This window comes from Heteronotia binoei, chromosome 21, assembly GCF_032191835.1.
Source record: "Heteronotia binoei isolate CCM8104 ecotype False Entrance Well chromosome 21, APGP_CSIRO_Hbin_v1, whole genome shotgun sequence".
In the NCBI taxonomy this organism is placed as follows: domain Eukaryota; kingdom Metazoa; phylum Chordata; class Lepidosauria; order Squamata; family Gekkonidae; genus Heteronotia; species Heteronotia binoei.
This window is the reverse complement of record NC_083243.1, coordinates 47311506-47327010: the sequence shown is the minus strand read 5'-3', so window position 1 is coordinate 47327010 and position 15505 is coordinate 47311506. Positions and strand designations below refer to the sequence as shown.

The 15505-nt window shown below is 39.5% G+C and overlaps 1 protein-coding gene across 5 annotated transcripts in view; it reads right to left on the bottom strand.

The window, feature by feature from the left end:
• The window catches only part of CEP128 (centrosomal protein 128), a 323574-nt gene that overhangs the window by 212738 nt on the left and 95331 nt on the right, over window positions 1-15505 (bottom strand). For all 5 annotated transcript variants that reach the window (XM_060261805.1, XM_060261808.1, XM_060261806.1 and 2 more), the window contains exon 13: window positions 2081-2431. In XM_060261805.1, coding sequence (XP_060117788.1) covers window positions 2081-2431 — 351 coding nt within the window. The remainder of the gene's footprint in view (window positions 1-2080; window positions 2432-15505) is intronic.

Below are 15505 nucleotides of genomic sequence, written 5' to 3'. Positions count from 1 at the left end.
TGGGCTGCCATACCACATAATGGACAAAATGCAGAAATAAGACAAAAAAAATCTTTTAAAACTTAAAAAGATACAAAATATGTACTGTCATTCCATTAGAAACAAGTATCGCATTAACTGGTATTTTGGTATTCAGGAACTACACGCGTTTAATTTATCTAGAAAAAAATTATGCTGCTTCTCCAGTTTTACAGAATAAAAATCATAAAAACAAAAACAGTAAAATACAGTAACTAAAATCCTGCATTAAAAACCCAGCCCAGCATTTAGGCAAGATGCAAATCAAAGCCCCATTCATTTGTTTAAACTATTTATATACTGCCTTGTGCCTTCTATTTCTAAACTCAAGGAGGCTAACAACAATATTTAAAAATTTTGGTGGGTAGCTGTGTTGGTCTGAGGCAGCAGAACAAAGTTTGAGTCTAGTGGCACCTTTAAGACCAACAACGTTTTATTCAAGGTATAAGCTTTCATGTGCATGCCCACTTCTGAAGAACTGGCCTCAAACTATGTTCAACAATATTTAAAGTATTTGATCATTTTTAACTCTGGTAATCTGTTATTAAAGGAAATGTCATACTTTGTCCAGCAAATTTACTTACTACATGTACCCCAGAAAGTAGCAAAAGGGACAATCAACAAGATGGCTGCCATTTTTTTAAATAGGATGCTGTACTATATGGATCCTTTGGATTGAGCCAAAAGAGGTCTTCATATGGTTAAGAACATATGCAGACAACACAATTAAATAATTGCATCTGGGAACCTTGGTCCAGTCAGATGGATGTACAGAGATGTTCAAAAAGATTCATACGCATACATGCTTGCCATCCACACATTTACTTAGTTGCCACATTTTACACGTTCCATAAAAACAAGACAGAGAAAATTCAAATGATCTGTGTCAGCAGGCAAAACCCGAAAGGCACCACGTCAAAGCTGAATGTTCTGGAGCTTATGCAGGTCCCAAATTTGATCAGCTACTGAAAAAGGAATGTTGGAGACTTTACTGCAAGATGATAAAAGCAACTCTACAGGATCAAATCAAGGACTCATCTAATCCAGCATCCTGTTTCCAACAATGGACACCTAAAATTCCTCCAGGAAGCCCACTGTGGGGAAGGCATGATGGTAACAGTCTTCCGTATCATTTACCACCCAGCAGGCAGTGCTGGGTAGAATGCCACTGATTTTGCAGATACTATATAGCTATTGTATAATTTATATTTTATATATCCCGGTTTTAGACCTGTCCAAGTCTGCAAGGCAGCTAACAAAGATAAACTTAAAAGAGGCAATATTGGGTTAAAAACCTACAAAGGACTCAATACAAAATCATTCAAAAGAAACCACATCAAGTCAAATCAGCAAAATAACTAGCCAGGCAATGCAGAAATTTGTCAAAAATCAAAGAACGTTGTTTTAACCAGATTCTAAAACGCCATCGGATTTTCCTGGAGAAGAATCACCATAATCTCTGCTCCATTGATAAAAAGGCCATACTCCATAGAGAGACCCAACAAATGACTTACTTTACCCTGTACCTAATGCTACTTATGATTTTAAAGATTAAAACCAGCAGTTTAAAAAAGAGCCCAGAAATAAACTGGCAGCCAAAGAAGTTGATGTGCCATTTCATTTGGCAGCTGGGTTCCAAAGCGGCCAGTTTCCAGACACACTTCTAAAGCAACCCAACATAACAGTTTATAGTCTAATAACCTGAATTACTGTGGCTAGGTCAGCTTTTCTCCAGGAAAGCATGAAGCTGGTGAATGAGTGTTAACTGGTAAAATGAACTCCTGGCCATCACCGTGGCTATTTCCATTCCAGTCCAGTTTCAAAATGCTTGAGGTTCACTTAAACTTTTGTTCAAAGCAAATCACTGCAGTACAAAATTCTACATATCAGCATATTGAAAGTCACCTCCTCTTCCCTTGCCCTTCTCCACAAACCTTACCATTATTAAGTTTTGTTTTAAAATATCCAAGTTTTATAAACATATAGGTTTAAGCATCTTGAAATTGACAGGAAGACGGATAAAAAATTCCTGGTGGGGGGGAGGAATAAAGAAATCTCATACCAGATTGTTCTTCTCCATCAACTGGGTGTGAAACTCAGTTTGCTTTTCCATTTCATGTTCCAGTTTCTTACATTTCAGCTTCCAATGTTTAATGGACTCCTGCGCTTTCAGTTTTAACTCCTCTTTCTTCTTCTCATTATCAAGCCTGAGTACTTCAGATTGTCTGAATTCAGCAAGGTACCTCTCTGCTTCCTTAACAGACTCTTCCAGTTGTTGAGCCAGCTCAGCAACCTGCTGTTCAGCTGCTCTGCAGTCGTTTTCACAGGCCTTGTAGTTGCTCTGTATCTCATTCAGCTGGCTCAGCATCTTTTGCTGCTGGTTCTCCCTCTTTTCCAAGTCAGAAGTCAGAACCTGGATATTATGTCACAAGATATTAAAAGACTGTATGGATAACACTAATACATATACATTTTAAGCAGGAACCAAGAGCCTCCAAGTACATGGAGAGTGATAGCTGTGACTTCACAGCTCCTCATAGTTCAGTTAAGATGCAATTCCTTGGTCCTCTCAGAGAACAGCTGATAAAGAGTAATGCCACATGCACATCCCTTAAATTATGTCACCAAGCTTTACTACCAACTGTGAAAAACAGGTGTCTTCATAGTTCCATTGGCAGAAAAGCCAAAGCAGCAGATGGGATGATTAACCTGACATTTATTTTGTTCTTTTCTAACTACCTGTCTTCAGAAAACTCTTTGAATGTCAGCCTAGTGAAGAACCCCTGCATCTTTATCACAGTGCCTTCTGTATGTCACAGGGCAATACAAAGATAATAAGAACCCCCTATGTGTCATAGGAGGGTATTAGATCCAGGTGGGTAGCCAGGTTGGTCTGAAGTAGCAGAACAAAGTTTGAGTCCAATGACACCTTTAAGACCAGCAAAGCTTTATGTAAGGTATAAGCTTTCATGTGCAAGCAAACCTCTGCAGATATTGTATCTGAAGCAGCATGCTTGCACACAAAAGCTTAAACCTGAATAAAACTTTGTTGGTCTCAAAGGTGCCACAGGACTCCTACTTCGTTCAGGAGGGTATTAAGATATGCATGCAGCCTATATGGTGTCCTAGGCCTCTAGCCCCTCACAATACCCATATTAGGTGAGACCTACTCAAGATCTCCCATGTTTTTGTTTTTAAACACAACTAAAAATAGCCCACAGGAGACAGATATGTATTGGACACAGAAAAAAGAGTGGTTTAATCTTCCCTCATGCACCATTTTCCTGATCTCAGCTCCTCTCTATGCAATCTGCTATTTGCCACACAGATACGAGTTTAATGAAAAATTATGAAAGATTCTAATTAGAGGTATCACACATATATTTTGGCACTCAGTTCCTATGGGGATCACAGTGGGAGACCAAGTTACTTTGGCCTCAAGTTGTTCCCAAGAATACAACCAAGACTCTTTATGAATACAAACAGCAGGGATGGACTAACTTTTTTGAGAAACTGTGTCCTCTATTAATGAAGAAGCCCTACACAACTGCTCTGGCACGTCTTCTTTTTTTTTTAAGGCCATCAAGTGTACTAGAAAGTCTTTCTTGATTTGATAGGTATTTGAGTGTCCAGTTGAGCTCAATTTTTTTAAAGGATATGTTAAACAGTGCGTGTAAGGGCTACTGATTCAAGTTCCATACCCACATGATGCAAAGATAAGTTGACAAAAATCACCAGAACTTACTAAGTTTAAACTTCCACAAATTTTGTAGATGTCTCACCGTCCAACACTTTTGCTAGATTATTTCCTTTACAACCGCTATAATTGCTTCCCATCTGGTGATAATATTAAAAGATGCCAACCCTATATAATGACATCTTCAGCCTTTCTGGGTCATTAAAAATAATTATTTCTCTACAAACTGTATGAGAAAAGATCGTGTACATACAACTGTGACTTCCATGTAGTGGTTAATGAAACAAGATTCAAGACTTAAGCAAAGTAGATAAGATATTGCTAAATTAATTGAAGACATTCATCTTACAATGTAGAAACATCATACTCAATTTTACTAGCACTTAATATTTTCCACTCTGCCCTGCAAAAAACTTTTATTCAAAGTATTTACCTTAAAGCACAAGGGTATGTAATTAATCCCTAGGCATCAACTTTCTGTCTGCTCAGTATCAGATCAACTCTAAGGATGAATATTGTAGCACTTTGCAAAATAACCAGAATCTTCTAATATAGAGAAATTGATCTTCCTCAGTTTGTCTAATGTCCCAAATGTACAAAGAGCTCTTCTGTACTATGAGTTTCCTGCACCATAAAGTTGTATTTGTCACTTAAAGGTTGCATGTGGCACATGACCACAGCTAAACATCGAGTCTATCAAGAGGCTTTTCCATGAATTTTGCTGATCTCTGTAACTGTACTGGGAATGTTTGGGGGAGTTATATTCTGCTGTGCCTTGCTTGCTTTGTTTCAGTTTGTACCTTACCAAGTAATTGTTCTGCCCTGGTGGAGAGGCCTGTGTCTGTTTTTCAAGGACATGCTATCTCTTCTTCAGAGACTGTCTTGGTACCTGCTAACACGCAGTGGGGGGCTGGGAGAGAAATGCTTACCCTTGCTTTTTGAGGGCCTTTTACTGTGAATTTTGGTGGGCTCATAATGGCCCAGGAGGGGGTATATAACTCTGGCCCCAACAGTAAAGGCCAGATCTGACACAGAGAGTCATACTGCTATGAAGTGTATATCAATAAAATGTTTCTGAGCATCAGAGAGGCTTGATTATTGAGGACTGCTCAGTAGATGACAGAGTCCAGTGGGCTCAAACCCTAAAGTCAATAGGCCCAATTTTATGTTGAATTGGGTCCCTCAGATCTCTGGGGCATTTTTTCAGGGGGCTAGGAGAACAGCTGGGGGACAAATTGACCCTCCTTCACCCCTCCATGCATGAACACATGTAACTCAAGCCACACAAGTGAAGCACTGAATCACTGCATTTCCCAAGCACTAAACATTGTACTTTATATGTGGGGAAATCTAGCATTTCTCCCAAATAGATTAGGCATTTGCTATTGTGCTTGCTGTTGACTACACAAGCCTCACCAGCATAGTATCTCAGGCATCACTAGAAGAAGAGATGATGATATTGGATTTATATCCCGCCCTCCACTCCGAAGAGTCTCAGAGTGGCTCACAATCTCCTTTACCTTCCTCCCCCACAACAGACACCCTGTGAGGTGGGTGGGGCTGAGAGAGCTCTCACAGCAGCTGCTCTTTCAAGGACAACCTCTGCCAGAGCTATGGCTGACTCAAGGCCATTCCAGCAGGTGCAAGTGGAGGAGTAGGGAATCAAACCCAGTTCTCCCAGATGAGAGTCCGCACACTTAACCACTACACCAAACTGGCTCTCCTACCTATGCCCATACCCTTTTGTGAGTCTTTTCGTCCCCCTAAATATGTCCCCCCCCCTGGATAACTGTACATTTCTCCATAATACAACACCAATGCTGGAATGCTCATTCTTTCCTAAAGAACCAAATAGCACCATGGTTGCTCACACCCTCATTACTGAATGTATATGGGGTTTGTCTGACCCCCTCTTCTTCAAAGCAAGCCCTATTTAAATAATATGAAGATCACGTTATTAGCACAGCAGCAAGGCTAACACCCAAGCCACGCATTCAAGAAAATTCTTTAAATGAAACATAACTCCTCTGGAGCCAGATGAACTGCATCCAAGGGTACTAAAAGAAGTTGCGGATGTAATTTCTGAGCCTCTGGACATTATTTTTGAAAATTCTTGGAGAATTAGTGAGGTGGCAGAAGATTGGAGGTGGGCAAATGTTGTCCACATCTTCAAGAAGGGGAAAAGGGAGGATCCGGGTAACTACTGACCTGCCAGCTTGATATCTGTTCCTGGAAAAGTTTTAGAAAAAATTATCAACCAGTCAGTCCTTAAGCATCTAGAAAGGATGGCTGTGATTACTAAGAGCCAGCATAGGTTTCTCAAGAACATGTCATGTCAGACTAACCTTATATCTCTTTCTTTTTTGGAGAAAGTTACTACCTTGCTGAATCAGAGGAAAGCTGTAGACATATTTTATCTTGATTTCAGTAAAGTTTTTGATAAGGGTTCCACGTACTATTCTTGTTGACAAGTTGATAAAATGTGGTTTGGATCCTGTTACTGCTAGGTGGACTGGTAACTGGTTGACAGATTGCACCTCTGGTTTGGCTGCACCTCTAATTTCTCTGGAACTATTAGTTCTGGAGAGTTTTGACCAGACATGCCACCCTAATTCCTAATCCTGCCACCCTGTGGTCGACTGATCAAACTGCTGTGCAGTCACAAAAGAGCGGGCAGGCAGCTTCTTTTTTTAAGTCTACTTTGCACATGTGCAGAACTGCTTATTTGCCAGAGGCGAATATGTGATTATGCACATATCACCAACTGTGCGGGTGTGGGTGGGGGGAAGAATGTCTGTCAGGAACAAAGCCTCAGACCCTCCCAAACAGCTTCAGCATGCAACAGAGAGATCAAACACATTTTTTACTCTTCAGCCTTTGTGTTGGTGCAATCGAAGCTGTCACCAAGTTTTTGTATTTTGCCTCTAGGAGGAGAGATTGTACTAAAATGGCTCTTGCTTATTCTACTGCTGGCTGTTGTTTGTTAAATTGTTGTATGCTATTAAAGGTTGCTTTGACTTTGACATATGGAAATGTATGGTAATAATTCAGTCCATAAATCCCAAAGTTTCTCTGGTGTCAGGAAAGTCAGGGATGAGGACAAGGGACCAACAACTGGGGAACAGGGGACAGATGTATGGATGTACATGTTAAATCTAGTAGGGAAAATCAATGACATCGGATCACAGAAGCTCATCTGATCACACCCTACATCTTTAGCTGAGAGGTAGGAGAAGACTGAATATGGCACTTCCAAGAAAAGAGGGGGGTGGATTGCCCTGAGACTAACAATCTGGGGGTAGACAAGGAATGGCACTTAAAAGTAGAGAATGTTCTGACTTCAGTATCCTATCTAATTGTATTCTTGCTGCCCCCTGAAGGGTCTTCTCTTTTTCTTTATACCCTTTTCCAACACTGACTTAGATTCTTCCTACAGAACACTCAGCACTCAACCTGAGCAGATCCCTACAGTGGGAAGCATGAGCACCTTTTCCTTCCACATCTGCCTCCTTGCTCTCTCCACAGGATGAGGCCGAGCAGGCTCCTGCAGCTGCTGGCCAGAGTCAAGTAAACAGGGAAAAGAAAGGCACTTCCCCTGCAGGGCCTACTGAGTACTTTGTGGGCCAGTACTGCTGTGAACTTCAGGTATCTTTTAAAGTATCACACATTTGCAAGGTGGTGCTAGCTTTGCTTGTCGATTTTTTTTTAATGAACTAGCACAGCCACTGGCAATTTGTGTGTCCTGGAGTTCTTTGGGTCATACGACTAAAGCTGATTGCCACTGGTATAGCTAGCCTAGTTACGTTTCCTGCTAACACTGTTGTCCTTGGGTTTAAGTGTCATTTTGAGGGTTCGGTGGTGGTCAAATTGCCCATAAATTCTAAAAACTGGAAAAATACTGGATTCATATTTAGAATCTAAACTTCAGTTGTAAATTTTAGAATAATTTGTTTTCCTTCTCTGGGATGTTTTTTAGATTAATTCAGTCAAGTTGTGCTTCTGGCCACACTTATCCTACAATACACAAACCACACAGCTGGACTATTCTACAACACTGCTGGGAATATATCTGGTGCCTGCCGTTACCCCAAAAATAATACTGTCCACTAATTACTGTTTTTTGTATTCCAAGGCAAAAAGTAAAAAAAAAAAAAAGTATTTTAAGGTTAAGAAAATTTGTATTCCATTCCAAAACCAAAATGTTTTAAGGATGAAAAATAGAATACTGTCTGTCTAACATACTGGCTATTGCAATTGTAAATACTAAATTTTATAAAAGCAGAGACTGACAGGTTAAGTAATACGATCACATTAAATGAAATTGGACTCTTGTAGCTCAACACGACCACACATGTCTGGTGATTTCCATGGCCAACATGTCAAAAAGTCTAACATGTTATGTCTAACATAGCATGAATACACAAAAAGCTGTTGTAGTCAAATAAGTCTTTCACTTTAACAGAAAAAGAAACTGAACAGAAACAAGTGCATCCTGCAGGCACTTCACTGGCTACCCATCAGCTACCAGGCTCAATTTAAGGTATTAGCTATCACATACAAAGTCCTTCGTGAACTCTCATTATTTGTGAGACAGCCTTTTCTCCCATGCTCTGCCATGACAGTTTCACTCATTGGAGTAGGGCAAGGGTGGTCAAACTGTGTATCGGGAGCCACATGTGGCTCTTTCATGCATACTGTGTAGCTCTCAAAGCCCACACAGCCCCAAAAGCCAGCTTGGAGAAGGCATTTTTCTTTTAATTGCTTCTCCAAGCCAAGTCAGTTGGCAGCTTGGAGAATGCATTTAAAGTTAAAGTTGCTTTCTTTTCACCTCTCCCTCCCCTTCCTTCCTTACAGTTCTCAAATATCTGATGTTCATGTCTTGCAGCTCTCAAACATCTGACATTTATTTTATGTGGCTCTTAAGCAAGACTGGCCACCCCTGGAGTAGGGTTTTCTGCAGGTGCCAACTTGCAAACAGGCAAAATCAACAACTACCTGTACACAGCTTCTCTTTTGTGCCCCCCACCTTATGGAACAGCCCACCTGAGGAGGTCAGGAAAGCTCCCACTCTCATGGTTTTCCATAAATTATGCAAAATAATTATTCAAACAATTAGTTGCTATGGGAGATAACAGCATCTCAGTTTGCAGATGAAAAAGAAATACATCCACACTGTACTACTTACTTGGAAAAATTATTAGGGACTATGGTCTATTGAGAATAGCTTGCTGAAACTAGGATCCCAATGTGGAGTTTTGCATCATTTAGTGTGTCATGTTAATACTTATGGTTTGCTTCAGTTCTGTTCTTAGACTAGCTCTACAAGCCTAATTTTGTCATATTGTTCATTGAATGTCCCATCTTGTTGATTGTATTGACTCACTCTGTGTAATCTGCTGCCATGAGCCCAAGTGAGAAAGGACATTTTGGAGGTCATTAATTCACAGGGTTGCCATAAGCTGGGAAGCAACTTGATGGCACTTAACACAAACACATACCTGAGATGAATTTAGGATCACTGTCAAAGTGTACCTTCTGCCAGTAGATTGATAGTCAGGTATTGGGAAACGAAACAGAAGCTTATGCCACCTTAAATGCAAACCACTATCTTGATTATCCCCACAGAGGCTATCTAGAACACACAGATGAATTAACTGTCTTAGACAATTTCAAAGTCTACTTCAGGACTGGTTCTGATACTGAGATTGCATTCGTTGCTCTAGGAGACTATAGCATCTTAATTTACGGATGAATAAAAGGAATGTGCCTGCTGATTTTGCCTAATCTATCAGTGGCCTTTGAGACACTACACCACTCTATTTTGATCAGATGCACTGAAACAAGAATGAGGTATTAAAATGCATAATGTTAAAGTTGTTCCATCTTTCTGTCTGGGTGAAACCAGATAGTAATTATTGGCATCCTTGAATCAATTGTATGCTTCTTGTTCAATGGGGATCAGAGTTTGTACCAAATGTTGTTTAATCTGTACATTAGTTCTTTGAGATTGTACAGAGCTTGGGGAGGAACAGTCATCAGAATACCCCAGCACTATCTCTCTCTAGATCAGGGGAGGGAAGGTCTTTGTGTTTCTGGGAGTTGCTTAACTCCCCGCCCCCCAGAGCCTTGGGAACCACTAGTCACAAAATGGTAGCTCCATGATTGGAACTAGTCACAAAATGGCAACTTCTACAAAACCCCCCAAAGATTAGAGTTTTAAAGCAGGTTTGTAGTACTCAGGTAGGGAAATGCTTCCTCTGATTTCCCAAAGCAAGCTACCAGCAACCCAAATTATAACTGGCCCTGCTGAGGAAAGATATACTTGCCTCTATGTTTTCCTGGAAAAAGGCAAATAGTAGATTTAATGTGGGAGGGAAGAGTTGAATGGCATGCTCCTGTCCTGTCCAGACAAAGGGTACATAGGTGTATATGCATGAAGAGGACGAGAGGTAGATGAGAAAACGGGTGCTGGTTATGTCATGTTCCCATTCAGAGAAAAGATGCTTTAATATCTGTGCATCCTTCTCCTTCACACCAGAGACAGAGCAGAGAAATTGCTGTGGTAGGCTTAAAGAGAAAGATAAGAAAGTGATTACAGCAGCATTGGAGGAAGGTTAGGGAGCTATTTTTAATTGCTTGGAGAATGACTAGTCACTCTTGAGTGACCTTCTGCTCACTCCTGATTTAGATAAGCAACCAAAAGCAGTGGTCTCTATGCTTAGTCAGTATATATTTACTGTGGTGAAGTAGCTGAGAGATGAGCGGAAACTAAAACCAGACAAGCTTTATTTTATTTATTTAAAACATTTTTAAGCTGCCTTACCACCCAACATAGGCAGTGAAAATTAAAACATTAAAACAAGATTAAAACCACAAATGCATAAAAATAATTAAACCAGAATATGTAGACAAACACACAAATGGGAGGAAGGCTTAGTGAGACCCGCTTGAGGAATGCGAGACAAAAGTCTTCATCCAGTGAAGGAAGACAAAGCTAGGATGCAGAGGAATCTTTCCGGAAAGAGAATTCAATAATTTTGGTCCCACTGTGGTCAGGTAGATTCATATGGAAGTAAGCAGTCCTTTTTGATGGTAGTGATACTAATTAAGGCTGATGCGGTGCTTACTTTGCCTTACTCTGACGAGTCTGGGAGTTTTATCAAGCCCTGTTAGAAACCAGGCCAAACTGATAGTTACAAATGCTCTTCTTCAACTGCATTTAATGCAGAAATAGTCTCCCCCTCTCAGATTCAGCTGATCCAGTCACACAAATCCATGCCCTTCTGAGGCTAGATTACTGCAGCACACTCTATATGGGCCATCCTTTGACTGGAGTTCATAGGGATAACCATATAATACTTATTTAAAACACTGTGAATTGAACCCAAAATCATATAGAAAACAAATTCATTTCCCAGTATGACCCTGTGTGCCAGTTTAGATTCCACCCCCCAAGTATATTCCTAACTGCCCCAAACACAAAGTTGATTAGATCAGCCACACACATTTTTGGCAGTGTCACTGTCCCTCTGGAACAATCTCACAAATGAAAATAGGCATGCACTCAATTTGTATATGCATTCCCTATAACATATGTATAGGGCTAGAAAGTATGCCAGTCAGTGTACACTTGATTTTACTTTGTATGCACTTATACTTAATACTTAAATGCTTAATGCAATTTTAACCTTACATTATCCAAGCACTGGTTGCATTTTATGTTTTAAGTAAACGTATGTTGGCTCTTTCTTACAGATTTGTGAAAATGTGTAGGCTATTTTACAAATAGATTTATGTACATTCACAATAGATGTACAAACATTCACTATAACATGTGATCAGAAGCAATGTAAAGCAACTCTGTTTAAGAGGATTGTTGGTAAAGGTGGAGATTTTTTCTATGGTTATTATGGAAGACTTGTAAATCAGGGCTTTTAAGTTAGTTGTTCACAAGGTTCTGTATTTTTGTAAATACCAATGTAACATATGCTGGTTAAGAATTAGTGGATAATGGGGAAGGCAGGATGAAAATATTTAAACAACAGTCAAGCATCACCCAAGTTATCTGGTAAGGTAGAAGAAGTATCTGAATTAGATTCGCCAGTTTCACCTACCCATAATTGTACAATATTTTACACTTAAACATTACACTGAGAGAAGGTGCTCCATCACCTATCAGTTATCCAAGACAGATAACTTGTTAGGAACATGTGCAGAAGCTTAGAATACACTGATCTATAAATAAGTTTGAATTCAACATGATTGGCTAGTAGCCATTTCTATGTCAGAAGTACAGACCCAACAATAATTTGACACTGATTTGTAACACAAAACATCTCTTGTATAGGTGTTTTTTCTGGTCATAAAAAAACCACTGGTCATAAGAAAACTGGAGAAACACCTATGAAAGACTGAAGAAACCATTAGAGGAAACAACATACATGTGGAAAAGAAAAAAAAATGACACTGTGTGGGCACAGAACTGACAAACTAGCACATGCAAAAAAGCCTATCATTTTTGCACTTTTGGATCTATAATTCTGTGTCTTTAAAAACATTTTACGAACATTTGCAAAACAAAGCAAATACTTCCGCTGATAATTTAAAATACCTCCGGTACTTAGTAACAGAAAGGAGGTCTCACAAAACTTCAAACAAATAAATACAAAGCTCTTCCATCACACCCTCATGGAAATTAAAATCTTGAACTAAGGGTAAGAGCCATTTTTCAGTGGGTAACCTCAGTTACTAAAGACCACTTGAAAAAGCAAGAAAATGCAATAATTCTAATGGCAAAAATAAGTGCTTAACCAAGCAAACTGACTTACAGAAACATTCAGTGTCCATAGGAACACAAAACACAATCCGTGCAACTGTTTCCACCATTTTTGTCTTTTAGACTATGGTTTACTGGTCCCACTTAGACATTTTGCAAGCAATCCTAAGCAAGTCTGCTCAGAAGTACATCCCATTTTGAACATATGAACATATGAAGCTGCCTTATACTGAATCAGACCTTTGGTCCATCAAAGTCAGTATTGTCTTCTCAGACTGGCAGCGGCTCTCCAGGGTCTCAAGCTGAGGCTTTTCACACCTATTTGCCTGGACCCTTTTTTGGAGATGCCAGGGATTGAACCTGGGACCTTCTGCTTCCCAAGCAGATGCTCTACCACTGAGCCACCGTCCCTCCCCTGTCACCAATGCTTTGGCAATTTGGAGCACTCCATGGGCTCACATGCATCTTTTCCAGACTCTTCTTCCCTGGTTAGTGTTAACTGTGATGCTACTTTTATATTTGCACCAGTATACCCTCACTTATTGCTATCCATATTTTTTTCTTAAACAAAAAAAGTTAAAAACCACTTCTTCATGCTGGTTTCAAACTCAAATTTACAATCTGTGGCTAGCAATTAAACAATGTTTACGCTAACCAGAAAGGACAGGGAGGAACTAGCATGGGTGGGGGGAAAGCAAACCATAGTTTATTTACATATTTATACCCTGTTTTTTACATATTTATACTCTGTTTTTCTCCCCAATTGGGACTTAAAGTGGTTTACAACATCATTCTTTTCCCCTTCCATTTTATCCACACAATGCCCCTGTGAGGTAGGTTAGGCTGAGAAAGACTGAGTGACCCAACATCATCCAGAAAACTTCCATGGCAGAGTGGGAATTCAAACCAAAGCCTGAAAGATCCTAGTTAGACACTCTAACCATTATACCATGATATCAAACAGGAAGCATTACATATTAACTAGACTATTAGTACCTTAGCAACGCAGACAACCACTTTGTAGTGACGCGCAGCCATGCAATCTGTCATGCAATTACCACCGCCTTCATTCAATTTGAAACTATATACTTTATTTTACTCCTAAAGCCTCTTCATGTTATGTAAAAATTCAACTATGAGCTTATTTTCAGTTCAGTTGACTCAGATATGATGGGAGGGAAAAACAAATTAAATCAGCAACAGCCATTGATGAGGGGATACTTGGAATTCTTATGAATACAAATAACCTATGAAGGTTAATGAGGTTCAACATGAGTTTAAAAGAACAGAATTGGTATGTACAGTACATCTACCAATTTCAGGTTTCCGTAACTTTAGAAAGGTACATTAGTGCAAGCTAAATTAGCCTTTTTTATTGTTGACTGTAAAATATCTATTTTCCCACCCCCTATCAAAATGCTTTGGATAGTTCAAAAAAGTTTGCACATTAGGTGAGACAGAGATAGTGTGTCCTCAGAGGTATCAATGTTTCTCTTCATAAGAAAAGAAAATAGAGTGAGTATGGTACAGTGGATAAAGGGTATGACCAGAGTTGGGAAGATCTGGGTCCAAATGTTCACTACCATGGGTGAGCTTGGATCAGTTATTCTGTCAGCCTATTTTCCATCACAGGGCTATTGTGAGGATGAGGATAAGAATAAGATAAGTGAAGCATCTACGTCTGTGAGCTCCTCGGAGAAAAGAGTGGGATAAAAACACAATAAATAGGTAAACAAAATGCATGCCTAACATCTTTCTGTTAAAGAACAAAACAAAATCTTGACAAACATGAATGCCTGAGTAGTTAACTAAGACATCTTAGCTTCCATCTTTGTAAGTGTAAAACACCAATCATCTGCTCCCTGAGACAATCACAGCCATATATAGCATCTAAAAGTAGCCACTGTAATCAAGCCCTATTTACAATAATATGGGCAGCCATAACAGATGACATTTTTTCTTTTTTACATGTGGAGTTTCTTTTTAGACCCGGTCTTTTGAGTTTTACACAGCAAGGATATTAGTTTAGACATTTAGCAATAATTAGTATTTATCTGATCCTTTAGCAGGTTGTTGACTATACTAAACAATTTTTTGGATTTTAATTTTATTAATTTACTTTACAGTCTGCCTTTCTTGCAGAAAGTTAAAGTAGATTACACAGAGTAAATCAATGCAGTCAATAGGATAAGACATCTAATAAACCATGCAGTATGCATTTGGATAGTGGCGTTTCATGGTTTGGAGACCACATTGGTTTGGAGATTGTATTGAAATGTTTTACTCAAAAAAGTGAGCAATCAGGAGAAGGAATAAATCCAGTGGAACTGCCCAAAGGAAGGAGAAACATCAGACTGCGGAAAACATTTATATGGTGCCTTTATGTGTGTGTGTGGGTGGGTGTCTGTGTGTGTATAATTATATATATATATTATTGAATCTATAATTTTTTGTTGTACCCTTCTATTACTAGGACACTCACACTGCAAAGCTACACAGAATTACTACTGTCTAAACCCATTGTCAAAGAGGCTAAAACATATCACAATTTAAAAAAAACAGCGTAAAAGCCAACCATAAAATATGAGTAGACCATTAAAAGCCCTAATTGAAATCCTGGTTAAAAATATGTGTTTTGACCTCATCCCAAATAAGAAAATAAAGTAAGTGCTAGTTGGGCCTTAAGGGAATTCCAAAAGACAGATGCCACAACAGAAAATACCCTGTCTGTAGCTGCCACCTGCCTTATCTATGAATATCAGGACACAGAAAGCAGGGCGTGAGAAGCAAATCTTAACTGGTGGGCTGGTTCCTTCAGGTAACCCTAGCACCAAGCCACTTAGGGCATTAAAAGGAAAACTTAAAAAGCCCCCTCCTCCAGTCAAGACCACCCCCCTCTAATTTTGGACTTAGTTGGATTTAACAGGCATCTCCTTTTAAAGCCTAAGTGCCAAGGGGATCTGAAACTTGATGAGTCACAAAAAGGTACCTAGGTACAGCCATGTCATTGGGAA